At 43.0% G+C, this 12082-nt stretch overlaps 1 protein-coding gene across 1 annotated transcript in view; it reads left to right on the top strand.

Annotated features, from left to right (window-relative positions):
• Positions 1-11542, top strand: part of card11 (caspase recruitment domain family, member 11) — a gene marked incomplete at both ends in the record, with an annotated part of 123757 nt that extends 112215 nt beyond the window's left edge. Inside the window, 4 exons of the mRNA XM_084190991.1 lie at positions 1631-1813; positions 1899-2023; positions 11005-11120; positions 11338-11542. Of these exons, the coding sequence (XP_084047117.1) occupies positions 1631-1813; positions 1899-2023; positions 11005-11120; positions 11338-11542 (629 nt within the window). The remainder of the gene's footprint in view (positions 1-1630; positions 1814-1898; positions 2024-11004; positions 11121-11337) is intronic.
• Between the last annotated feature and the right edge of the window lie 540 nt (positions 11543-12082).

Raw genomic sequence — 12082 nt, 5'->3', positions numbered from 1 at the left:
TACACCCTACACACTACACCCTACACACTACACACTACACCCTACAGCCTACATACTACACCCTACACACTACACCCTACAGCCTACAGCCTACACCCTACACCCTACAGCCTACACCCTACACCCTACACCCTACAAACTACATGTAGCTCAGTTGGTAGAGCATGGCGTTTGCAACGCCAGGGTTGTGGGTTCGATTCCCACGGGGGGCCAGTGTGAAAAATAAAAATGTATGCACTCACTAACTGTAAGTCGCTCTGGATAAGAGCGTCTGCTAAATGACTAAAATGTAATAAACTGAACAAGTTCCACAGACATGTGACTAACAGAAATGGAATAATGTGTCCCTGAACAAAGGGGGGGTCAAAATCTAAAAGTAACAGTCAGTATCTGGTGTTGCCACCAGCTGCATTAAGTACTGCAGTGATTCTCCTCCTCATGGACTGCACCAGATCTGCCAGTTCTTGCTGTGAGATGTTACCCCACTCTTCCACCAAGGCACCTGCAAATTCCCGAAAATTTCTGGGGGGGATGGCCCTATCCCTCACCCTCCGATCCAACAGGTCCCAGACATGCTCAATGGGATTGAGATCCGGGCTCTTCGCTGGCCATGGCAGAACACTGACATTCCTGTCTTGCAGGAAAACAAGTACAGAACGAGCAGTATGGCTGGTGGCATTGTCATGCTGGAGGGTCATGTCAGGATGAGCCTGCAGGAAGGGTACCACATGGATGTCTTTCCTGTAACGCACAGCGTTGAGATTGCCTGCAATGACAACAAGATCAGTCCGATGATGCTGTGACACACCGCCCTAGACCATGACGGACCCTCCACCTCCAAATCGATCCCGCTCCAGAGTACAGGCCTCGGTGTAACTCTCATTCCTTCGACGATAAACACAAATCCGACCATCACCCCTTGTGAGACACCGATCCTGTGCAGGTGTTGTTACATGTGGTCTGCCACTGCGAGGACGATCAGCTGTCCGTCCTGTCTCCCTGTAGCACTGTCACAGTACAGACATTGCAATTTATTGCCCTGGCCACATCTGCTGTCCTCATGCCTCCTTGCAGCATGCCTAAGGCACGTTCACGCAGATGAGCAGGGACCCTTGGCATCTTTCTTTTGGTGTTTTTCAGATTCAGTAGAAAGGCCTCTTTAGTGTCCTAAGTTTTCATAACTGTGACCTTAATTTCCTACCGTCTGTAAGCTGTTAGTGTCTTAACGACCGTTCCACAGGTGCATGTTCATTAATTGTTTATGGTTCATTGAACAAGCATGGGAAACAGTGTTTAAACCCTTTACAATGAAGATCTGTGAAGTTATTTGGATTTTTAAGAATTATCTTTGAGAGACAGGGTCCTGAAAAAGGGACGTTTATTTTTTTGCTGAGTTTACCTATACACTACACCTGTCTCTCTCTCTCTATATGTATAATTTATATATATATGCACTGTATATCATTATATACCCTACACCCTGTACCGTTTACAATGTGTGTGTGTGTGTGTGTGTGTGTGTGTGTGTGTGTGTGTGTGTGTGTGTGTGTGTGTGTGTGTGTGTGTGTGTGTGTGTGTGTGTGTGTGTGTGTGTGTGTGTGTGTGTGTGTGTGTGTGTGTGTGTGTGAAGACTGTGCAGACCCAGACAGTGATGTGAGTAGGGGTGTGAGCCTGGTTCCGTACAGCCTGGTCTCCCCCCAGCGGGTCCAGAGGAAGAGGCCGGTTCTGATCAGTCCAACCAGTCTGGCCCGGACCATTATACAGAAGATACTCAACATGGGGGGAGCCATGGACTTCAACATCTGCAAACCAGGTTGGGTTGTGTGTGTGTGTGTGTGTGTGTTTGTGTTTAAAATGATTTTGTTATATTATATTATATTAAAGGTAATGTATTGCAGACGTCCTAACGAAAGAAGAGTTCCTAATGAGACAGAGGCTTGAACCCATCATCTCCTCCAGAGAGAAACACACGAACACCTACGAGGTTGTCTCTCCTGAGAACATAGAGGCCGTTGCTGCAAAGGTACATACTATTTTACATCTTGACTGATTTATTTTTTATAGAACCTTTATTTTAGCAGGGAGTCCCATGGAGACCAAGGCCTCTTTTCCAATGCAACGTCATAAAACCAGACAATATTACAAGCAATTTAAGAATCAAACACATTCCTCAACAATTTTTTTTTACTTGAGAAATACTGCACCAAACACCTTACTTAGATGTAAAATTGCGCAACTAAAACATTCTTGGCAAAAACTTCAATATTAATTATAGATTTCTTAAGTTATCTTAGATACATTCTGGGAATTTTGAGTGAAATAGGCTTCTGCATCTACAGTATCTCATGGGGGACAAACATCATTAACCAAACGCAGAATCGGTCAGGAAACACACCTCCAAGACTGAAATCTCGTTTTTTTCGAATGAACAACAGAAAAACACGTGCCAATCGGGTGTTCAGTAGTTTAACAACTTGAACTGCCCTGGAGGCACCTGAGCATCAAGGTGCAGAGAGCTCTGCAATAACATCTGCTAAACAAGTGATTGCGACCAATAACATTTTATTTTATTGTATTTCATTTAATTGTATCATTCCATACACGGGTGAAAGCAGATTTCCCTAATTCTGTAGTTACCCATCCCTGTGATCAGGTCAGGTGACTCGTATGTCACTAATTTAACTAAGAAGTAAGGTATGAAGGAAGTTTGCTTTATAAACAAAACAATAGAATCAAGTAAAATCTCATTTTATTTGTCACGTGCCGAATACAACAAGTGTAGACTTTACCATTAAATGCTTACTTATGAGCCCTTTCCCACAATGCAGTTCAAAAGTACGAACATGTATAAATAGATACAAAGAAAACAGTAACACAATAAAATAAAGATAACGAGGCTATATACAGGCTATATACAGCTATATACAGCTATATACAGGCTATATACAGGCTATATACAGGCTATATACAGGCTATATACAGGCTATATACAGCTATATACAGGCTATATACAGGCTATATACAGGCTATATACAGGCTATATACAGCTATATACAGGCTATATACAGGCTATATACAGGCTATATACAGCTATATACAGCTATATACAGCTATATACAGGCTATATACAGCTATATACAGGCTATATACAGGCTATATACAGCTATATACAGGCAATATACAGGCTATATACAGCTATATACAGCTATATACAGGCTATATACAGGCTATATACAGCTATATACAGGCTATACAGGCTATATACAGGCTATATACAGCTATATACAGGCTATATACAGCTATATACAGCTATATACAGGCTATATACAGCTATATACAGGCTATATAAAGGCTATATACAGTCTATATACAGGCTATATACAGGCTATATACAGGCTATATACAGGCTATATACAGGCTATATACAGGCTATATACAGCTATATACAGGCTATATACAGGCTATATACAGGCTATATACAGGCTATATACAGCTATATACAGGCTATATACAGGCTATATACAGGCTATATACAGCTATATACAGCTATATACAGCTATATACAGGCTATATACAGCTATATACAGGCTATATACAGGCTATATACAGCTATATACAGGCAATATACAGGCTATATACAGCTATATACAGCTATATACAGGCTATATACAGGCTATATACAGCTATATACAGGCTATACAGGCTATATACAGGCTATATACAGCTATATACAGGCTATATACAGCTATATACAGCTATATACAGGCTATATACAGCTATATACAGGCTATATAAAGGCTATATACAGTCTATATACAGGCTATATACAGCTATATACAGGCTATATACAGGCTATATACAGGCTATATACAGGCTATATACAGCTATATACAGGCTATATACAGGCTATATACAGCTATATACAGGCTATATACAGGCTATATACAGGCTATATACAGCTATATACAGGCTATATACAGGCTATATACAGGCTATATACAGCTATATACAGGCTATATACAGGCTATATACAGGCTATATACAGGCTATATACAGGCTATATACAGGCTATATACAGTCTATAGACAGGCTATATACAGGCTATATACAGGCTATATACAGGCTATATACAGTCTATATACAGGCTATATACAGGCTATATACAGCTATATACAGGCTATATACAGGCTATATACAGGCTATATACAGCTATAAACTGGCTATATACAGGCTATATACAGCTATATACAGGCTATATACAGGCTATATACAGGCTATATACAGGCTCTATACAGCTATATACAGGCTCTATACAGGCTATATACAGCTATATACAGCTATATACAGGCTATATACAGGCTATATACAGGCTATATACAGGCTATATACAGTCTATATACAGGCTATAGACAGGCTATATACAGGCTATATACAGGCTATATACAGCTATATACAGGCTATATACAGTCTATATACAGGTTATATACAGGCTATAAACAGCTATATACAGGCTATATACAGGCTATATACAGGCTATATACAGTCTATATACAGGTTATAGACAGGCTATATACAGGCTATATACAGGCTATATACAGGCTATATACAGCTATATACAGGCTCTATACAGGCTATATACAGGCTATATACAGGCTATATACAGCTATTTACAGGCTATATACAGGCTATATACAGGCTATATACAAGGAGTACGGGTACCGAGTCAGTGTACTGGGTATGAGGTTGTTGGGATGATTGATTGAGGTAATACGTACATGTAGGTTTGGTTATGTGATTGATTGATTGATTGAAGTACTGTGCACATGTAGGTAGGGGTGAAAAGCAGAAAGTCTGGGTAGCTGTTTAATTAACTGTTTAGCAGTCTTATGGCTTTGTTCAGGAGCCTTTTGGTCCCAGACTTGGTGTTCTGGTACCGCCTGCCATACTGTAGTAGAGAGAACAGACTGTGACTTGGTGTTCCGGTACCGCCTGCCGTACAGTAGTAGAGAGAACAGACTGTGACTTGGTGTTCCGGTACCGCCTGCCGTACGGTAGTAGAGAGAACAGACTGTGACTTGGTGTTTCCGGTACCGCCTGCAGTACAGTAGTAGAGAGAACAGACTGTGACTTGGTGTTCCGGTACCGCCTGCCGTACGGTAGTAGAGAGAACAGACTGTGACTTGGTGTTCCGGTACCGCCTGCCGTACAGTAGTAGAGAGAACAGACTGTGACTTGGTGTTCTGGTACCGCCTGCCGTACAGTAGTAGAGAGAACAGACTGTGACTTGGTGTTCCGGTACCGCCTGCCGTACGGTAGTAGAGAGAACAGACTGTGACTTGGTGTTCTGGTACCGCCTGCCGTACAGTAGTAGAGAGAACAGACTGTGACTTGGTGTTCCGGTACCGCCTGCCGTACAGTAGTAGAGAGAACAGACTGTGACTTGGTGTTCCGGTACCGCCTGCCGTTCAGTAGTAGAGAGAACAGACTGTGACTTGGTGTTCCGGTACCGCCTGCTGTACGGTAGTAAAGAGAACAGACTGTGACTTGGTGTTCCGGTACCGCCTGCCGTACAGTAGTAGAGAGAACAGACTGCGACTTGGGTGGCTGGAGTCTTTGACAATTGTAGGGCCTTCCTCTGACACCGCCTGGTATAGAGCTCCTGGATGTAAGGGAGCTCGGCCCCAGTGATGCACTGGGCCATACGCACTACCCTCTGTAGCGCCTTGTGGTCGGATGCTGTGCAGTTTTCATACCAAGCGGTTATGCAGCCAGTCAAGATGGTCTCAGCATATCATGGCTACAGATGTGTGTGCTACGGAGCGATAGTAATTTAGACAGGTTACCCTGGCGTTCTTGGGCACGGGGTCTGTGGTGGTCTGCTTGAAACCTGTAGGTACTACAGACTGGCTCAGGGAGAGGTTGAAAATGTCAGTGAAGACACTTGCCAGCTGGTCAGCGCATGCTCTGAGTAAACGTCCTGTGAATGTTGACCTGTTTAAAGTTCTTACTCACATTGGCTACGGAGAGCATGATCAAACAGTCATCTGGAACAGCTGGTGCTCTCATGCATTGTTCCATGTTGCTTGCCTCGAAGCGAGCATAGAAGGCATTTAGCTCATCTGGTAGGCTCGCATCACTGGTCAACTCGCGGCTGGGTTTTCCTTTGCAATCCATGATCAATCAATCAATCAATCAAAATCAATCCAATTTTATTTATAAAGACCTTTTTACATCAGCAGATGTCACAAAGTGCTATACAGAAACCCAGCCTAAAACCCCAAACAGCAGCAATGCAGATGTAGAAGCACGGTGGCTAGGAAAAACTCCCTAGAAAGGCAGGAACCTAGGAAGAAACCTAGAGAGGAACCAGGCTCTGAGGGGTGGCCAGTCCCCTTCTGGCTGTGCAGGGTGGAGATTATAACAGTACATGGCCATAAAGGCCAGATTATTCTCCAAAATGTTCAAACGTTCATAGATGACCAGCAGGGTCAAATAATAATCACAGTGGTTGTAGAGGTTGCAACAGGTCAGTACATCAGGAGTAAGTACATTTCACTTGGCTTTTCATAGCCAGGCAATTAGAGGTTGAAATAGCAGGTGCGGTAGAGAGAGAGTTGAAAACAGCAGGTCTGGGACAAGGTAGCACGTCCGGTGAACAGGTCAGAAGAGTGGAAACTGGAGCAGCAGCATGACCAGGTGGACTGGGGACAGCAAGGAGTCATCAAGCCAGGTAGTCCTGAGGCATGGTCCTAGGGTTCAGGTCCTCCGGGAGGGGAGGGAGAGAGAGAGAGGGAGAGAAAGAGAGAAAATTAGATATGGCCTTAGTTTGCCAACCCTGCCACATCCGATGAGCGTCAGAGCCGGTGTAATAGGATTTGATTTTAGTCCTGTATTGACGCTTTGTCTTTTTGATGGTTCGTCGGAAGGCGTAGCAGGATTTCTTATAAGCGTCCGGATTTGTGTCCGCTCCTTGAAAGCGGCAGCTCTAGCCTATAATCCATGGCTTCTGGTTGGGATATGTACAGTACGTATGGTCACTGTGGGGACTACATTGTTGATGCACGTATTAATTAAGCCGGTGACTGATGTGGTAAACTCCTCAATGCCATCAGATGAATCCCGGATCATATTCCAGTCTGTGCTAGAGAAACAGTCCTGTAGCTTAGCATCCACTTCATGGGACCACTTCCGTATTTAGCACATCACTGGTACTTCCTGTTTGAGTTTTTGCTTGTAAACAGGAATTAAGAGGATGGAGTTATGGTCAGATTTGCCAAATGGAGGGCGAGGGAGAGCGTTGTTTGTTTCTCTGTGTGTAGAGTTGAGGTGATCTAAAGTTTTTTCTTGTCTAGTTGCACAGGAGACATACTGGTAAAAATGAGGTAAAACGGATTTCTGTTTCCCTGCCTTACAATCCCCGGCCACTAGGAGCGCCGCATCTGGGTGAGCATTTTCTTGTTTGCTTATGTTCTTATACAGCTCATTGAGTGCGGTCTTAGTGCCAGCATTGGTTTGTGGTGGTAAGTAGATGGCTATGAAAAATATAGATAAAAACTATCTTGGTAAATAGTATGGTGTACAGCTTATCATGAGGTACTGTACCTCAGGAGAGAAAAACCTCAAGACTTATTTAATATTAGAGACTGCGCACCCCTTAGCTGTTCTGTTCTAGATTTATATTTACCATGTCCTTGTTCAGCCACGACTCAGTGAAACATTTTTTACAGTTCTTCAGATCACGTTGGTAGTCTCTAACGGAACTCATCCAGTTTTACTCTCCAGTGACTGGTAGGATAGTCTCTAACGGAACTCATCCAGTTTGTTCTCCAGTGATTGATAGGATAGTCTCTAACGGAGCTCATCCAGTTTATTCTCCAGTGATTGATAGGATAGTCTCTAACGGAGCTCATCCAGTTTATTCTCCAGTGATTGATAGGATAGTCTCTAACGGAGCTCATCCAGTTTATTCTCCAGTGATTGATAGGATTGTCTCTAACGGAGCTCATCCAGTTTATTCTCCAGTGATTGATAGGATAGTCTCTAACGGAGGTCATCCAGTTTATTCTCCAGTGATTGCACGTTCACCATCATAACTGTGATGGGTGAGTTGAAGGAGTCAGGTGCAGGAGGGTAAATCACAGAATAACAGGATTTATTCAGGAAAACAGAGTTACGCAGTAATGTGTCAAACAGTCCTTAAGAGAGCCAGCCTACTTTCTGATACAGAATGCAGTGATGTGTACTGAACCTCTCGCCCATAATAAATCCTAGTGTGCTATGATAAACTATGTCCAATGGCTTCAATACAGTGGCAGCTGCATTTATATAGACAATATCGCCACAGTCTAAAGCCGGAATGAATGTCGACTGAATGATACAGTGGGGAAAAAAAGTATTTAGTCAGCCACCAATTGTGCAAGTTCTCCCACTTAAAAAGATGAGAGAGGCCTGTAATTTTCATCATAGGTACACGTCAACTATGACAGACAAAATGAGAAAAAAAAATCCAGAAAATCACATTGTAGGATTTGTAATGAATTTATTTGCAAATTATGGTGGAAAATAAGTATTTGGTCAATAACAAAAGTTTCTCAATACTTTGTTATATACCCTTTGTTGGCAATGACACAGGTCAAACGTTTTCTGTTAGTCTTCACAAGGTTTTCACACACTGTTGCTGGTATTTTGGCCCAGTCCTCCATGCAGATCTCCTCTAGAGCAGTGATGTTTTGGGGCTGTCGCTGGGCAATACGGACTTTCAACTCCGTCCAAAGATTTTCTATGGGGTTGAGATCTGGAGACTGGCTAGGCCACTCCAGGACCTTGAAATGGTTCTTACGAAGCCACTCCTTCGTTGCCCGGGCGGTGTGTTTGGGATCATTGTCATGCTGAAAGACCCAGCCACGTTTCATCTTGAATGCCCTTGCTGATGGAAGGAGGTTTTCACTCAAAATCTCACGATACATGGCCCCATTCATTCTTTCCTTTACACGGATCAGTCGTCCTGGTCCCTTTGCAGAAAAACAGCCCCAAAGCATGATGTTTCCACCCCCATGCTTCACAGTAGGTATGGTGTTCTTTGGATGCAACTCAGTATTCTTTGTCCTCCAAACACGACGAGTTGAGTTTTTACCAAAAAGTTATATTTTGGTTTCATCTGACCATATGACATTCTCCCAATCCTCTTCTGGATCATCCAAATGCACTCTAGCAAACTTCAGACGGGCCTGGACATCTACTGGCTTAAGCAGGGGGACACGTCTGGCACTGCAGCATTTGAGTCCCTGGCGGCGTAGTGTGTTACTGATGGTAGGCTTTGTTACTTTGGTCCCAGCTCTCTGCAGGTCATTCACTAGGTCCCCCCGTGTGATTCTGGGATTTTTGCTCACCGTTCTTGTGATCATTTTGACCCTACGGGGTGAGATCTTGCGTGGAGCCCCAGATCGAGGGAGATTATCAGTGGTCTTGTATGTCTTCCATTTCCTAATAATTGCTCCCACAGTTGATTTCTTCAAACCAAGCTGCTTACCTATTGCAGATTCAGTCTTCCCAGCCTGGTGCAGGTCTACAATTTTGTTTCTGGTGTCCTTTGACAGCTCTTTGGTCTTGGCCATAGTGGAGTTTGGAGTGTGACTGTTTGAGGTTGTGGACAGGTGTCTTTTATACTGATAACAAGATCAAACAGGTGCCATTAATACAGGTAACGAGTGGAGGACAGAGGAGCCTCTTAAAGAAGAAGTTACAGGTCTGTGAGAGCCAGAAATCTTGCTTGTTTGTAGGTGACCAAATACTTATTTTCCACCATAATTTGCAAATAAATTCATTACAAATCCTACAATGTGATTTTCTGGATTTTTTTTCCTCAATTTGTCTGTCATAGTTGACGTGTACCTATGATGAAAATTACAGGCCTCTCTCATCTTTTTAAGTGGGAGAACTTGCACAATTGGTGGCTGACTAAATACCTTTTTTCCCCACTGTATGTTTTCTGCTATTTACGGAAAGACTTGTCCTATTCCTATAAAAGAAGCCCATTTTCATTCTTAATTTCTTAACTAACTCATCAACATGTTTTTTGAAAAATAGCTTTTCATCAATCCAGATACCCAGATATTTATAAGCGGGACACGATCAGTGTGGGACACGATCAGTGTGGGCACCATCCAATGTACATATACATAAATCATAAGATACATTTAGGAAAATAACATATACTTAGTTTGACCTGCATTAAATACCAATTTCAGTTCAACAAAGGCTTTCTGTAAAGTAAAAAAGGCTGATTGTAGTTCTGAAAGAGCCTTGTCAGCAGAAGGGGCAACAGAATACACAACATATAGTCCACATACAAGTGGAGGTCACAATTTCTTATAGACAAACCAATATTGTTTATATAGAAAGTGAAAATCAAGGAATATCAAGGAAACCTGACTTAACACCATCAGAAGAAACACATTGTGTCTGTCAGGTAGTTTTCAAACCAGATGCAGGCTGCCTGACCAGGCCAATTTCAGACAGTCTATGAATTAATAATGAATGGTCAAAATTGTTGAAAGCCTTCCACAGGTCTATGAAAAGGGCAGCCCACTGCCTTCTGTCCATGCTATTTACAATGTCATTAACCATCAAAGAAGCTATTACCTGTCCTGGAACCACTAGAAGCCATTACCTGGCCTGGAACCACTAGAACACAATTAGAGGACATTTTGAAGCTAGAAAAGATCTAAGCTGAGTGTTGATTGAAGATTCTAAAATGTTCGCTAGGCGAGACAGTTCAGAGATCAGGTGATAACTACTCATGTCAGAGGGGTCACCACCTTTTTAGAGGGGGAGCACATGGGCAGCCTTCCAGAAACCTGAGTGGATTTAAATCAGTGGATTTTAGTATTTTCAAATACATGCCAATATTCAAAAAAATAATATTTGAATACTTACTTTGAAATGTATGTGAAAGTAATTAGAGATATTTGAAATAGTATTTGAACCCAGGTCTGTGGTGTGCAGGGTAAACACTGTCTGCTGGAAGCTGATGTGAGCTGTGTTAAAGATCTGCTGAGGAGAGAGATCTACCCCATCATCATCCACATCAAGATCTGTGACAAGAACATCAGGAAGCTAAGGTACCCTGACCCCTAACCCCTAACCTCTAACCCCATCATCATCCACATCAAGGTCTGTGACAAGAACATCAGGAAGCTAAGGTAGCCTGTCTGACCTCTGTCTCCTACAGGAAGCTGCCCCTGCGTGTGGACAGTGAGGAGGAGTTTGTCAGAGTGTGTCGGAGCAGAGAGAGAGAGCTGGAGAGTGTTCCTAACCCCTGACCTCTGTCTCCTACAGGAAGCTGCCCCTGCGTGTGGACAGTGAGGAGGAGTTTGTCAGAGTGTGTCGGAGCAGAGAGAGAGAGCTGGAGAGGGCTCCGTGTCTCTATGTGTGTCTGGAGCCTGAGGAATGGACGGGGCCTGATGACCTCATCAGAGTGGTGAAAGACAGAATTCAGGAGGAACAGAGGAAGACTGTCTGGGTGGAGCAAGACCTGCTGTAACACACACAGACGCACACACACGCACACACACACACACACACACACACACACACACACACACACACCACGGACAGGTATACACACACACACACACACACACGCACACACACACACCCACACACACACACAGATGCACACATGCACACACACACACACACACTCACACACACACACACAGGTGTGCAAGATGGCGAAGCTGGGTAGGGCAGGCGTTTTGCAGGCTTCCTCTCAACTTTGCTAATTAATGTGTATTTAATGTGTTTTAATGTATATTTAATGTGTAATTCCTCACTTTGTTCGCTCTGCTAAATGTACTATATTTTTATTCCATCGAGCTTATTTGTATTATTCCTAACGTACAGTACTTACTCCTATTTTTATTATGTCACATTGTTGATAAATGAACCTGTAGTAAGCATTTTATTGTAATGCATACCATGTGTATCCTGTGCATATGACAAATACTCTTGACTTGACACACACACACACACACACACACACACACACACACACGCACGCACACACACACACACACACACA

Source organism: Coregonus lavaretus (assembly GCF_964263955.1).
Source record: "Coregonus lavaretus genome assembly, contig: HAP1_SCAFFOLD_734, whole genome shotgun sequence".
Taxonomy (NCBI): domain Eukaryota; kingdom Metazoa; phylum Chordata; class Actinopteri; order Salmoniformes; family Salmonidae; genus Coregonus; species Coregonus lavaretus.
The sequence above is the reverse complement of the archived record's forward strand: the minus strand, read 5'-3'. Positions and strand labels throughout refer to the sequence as shown.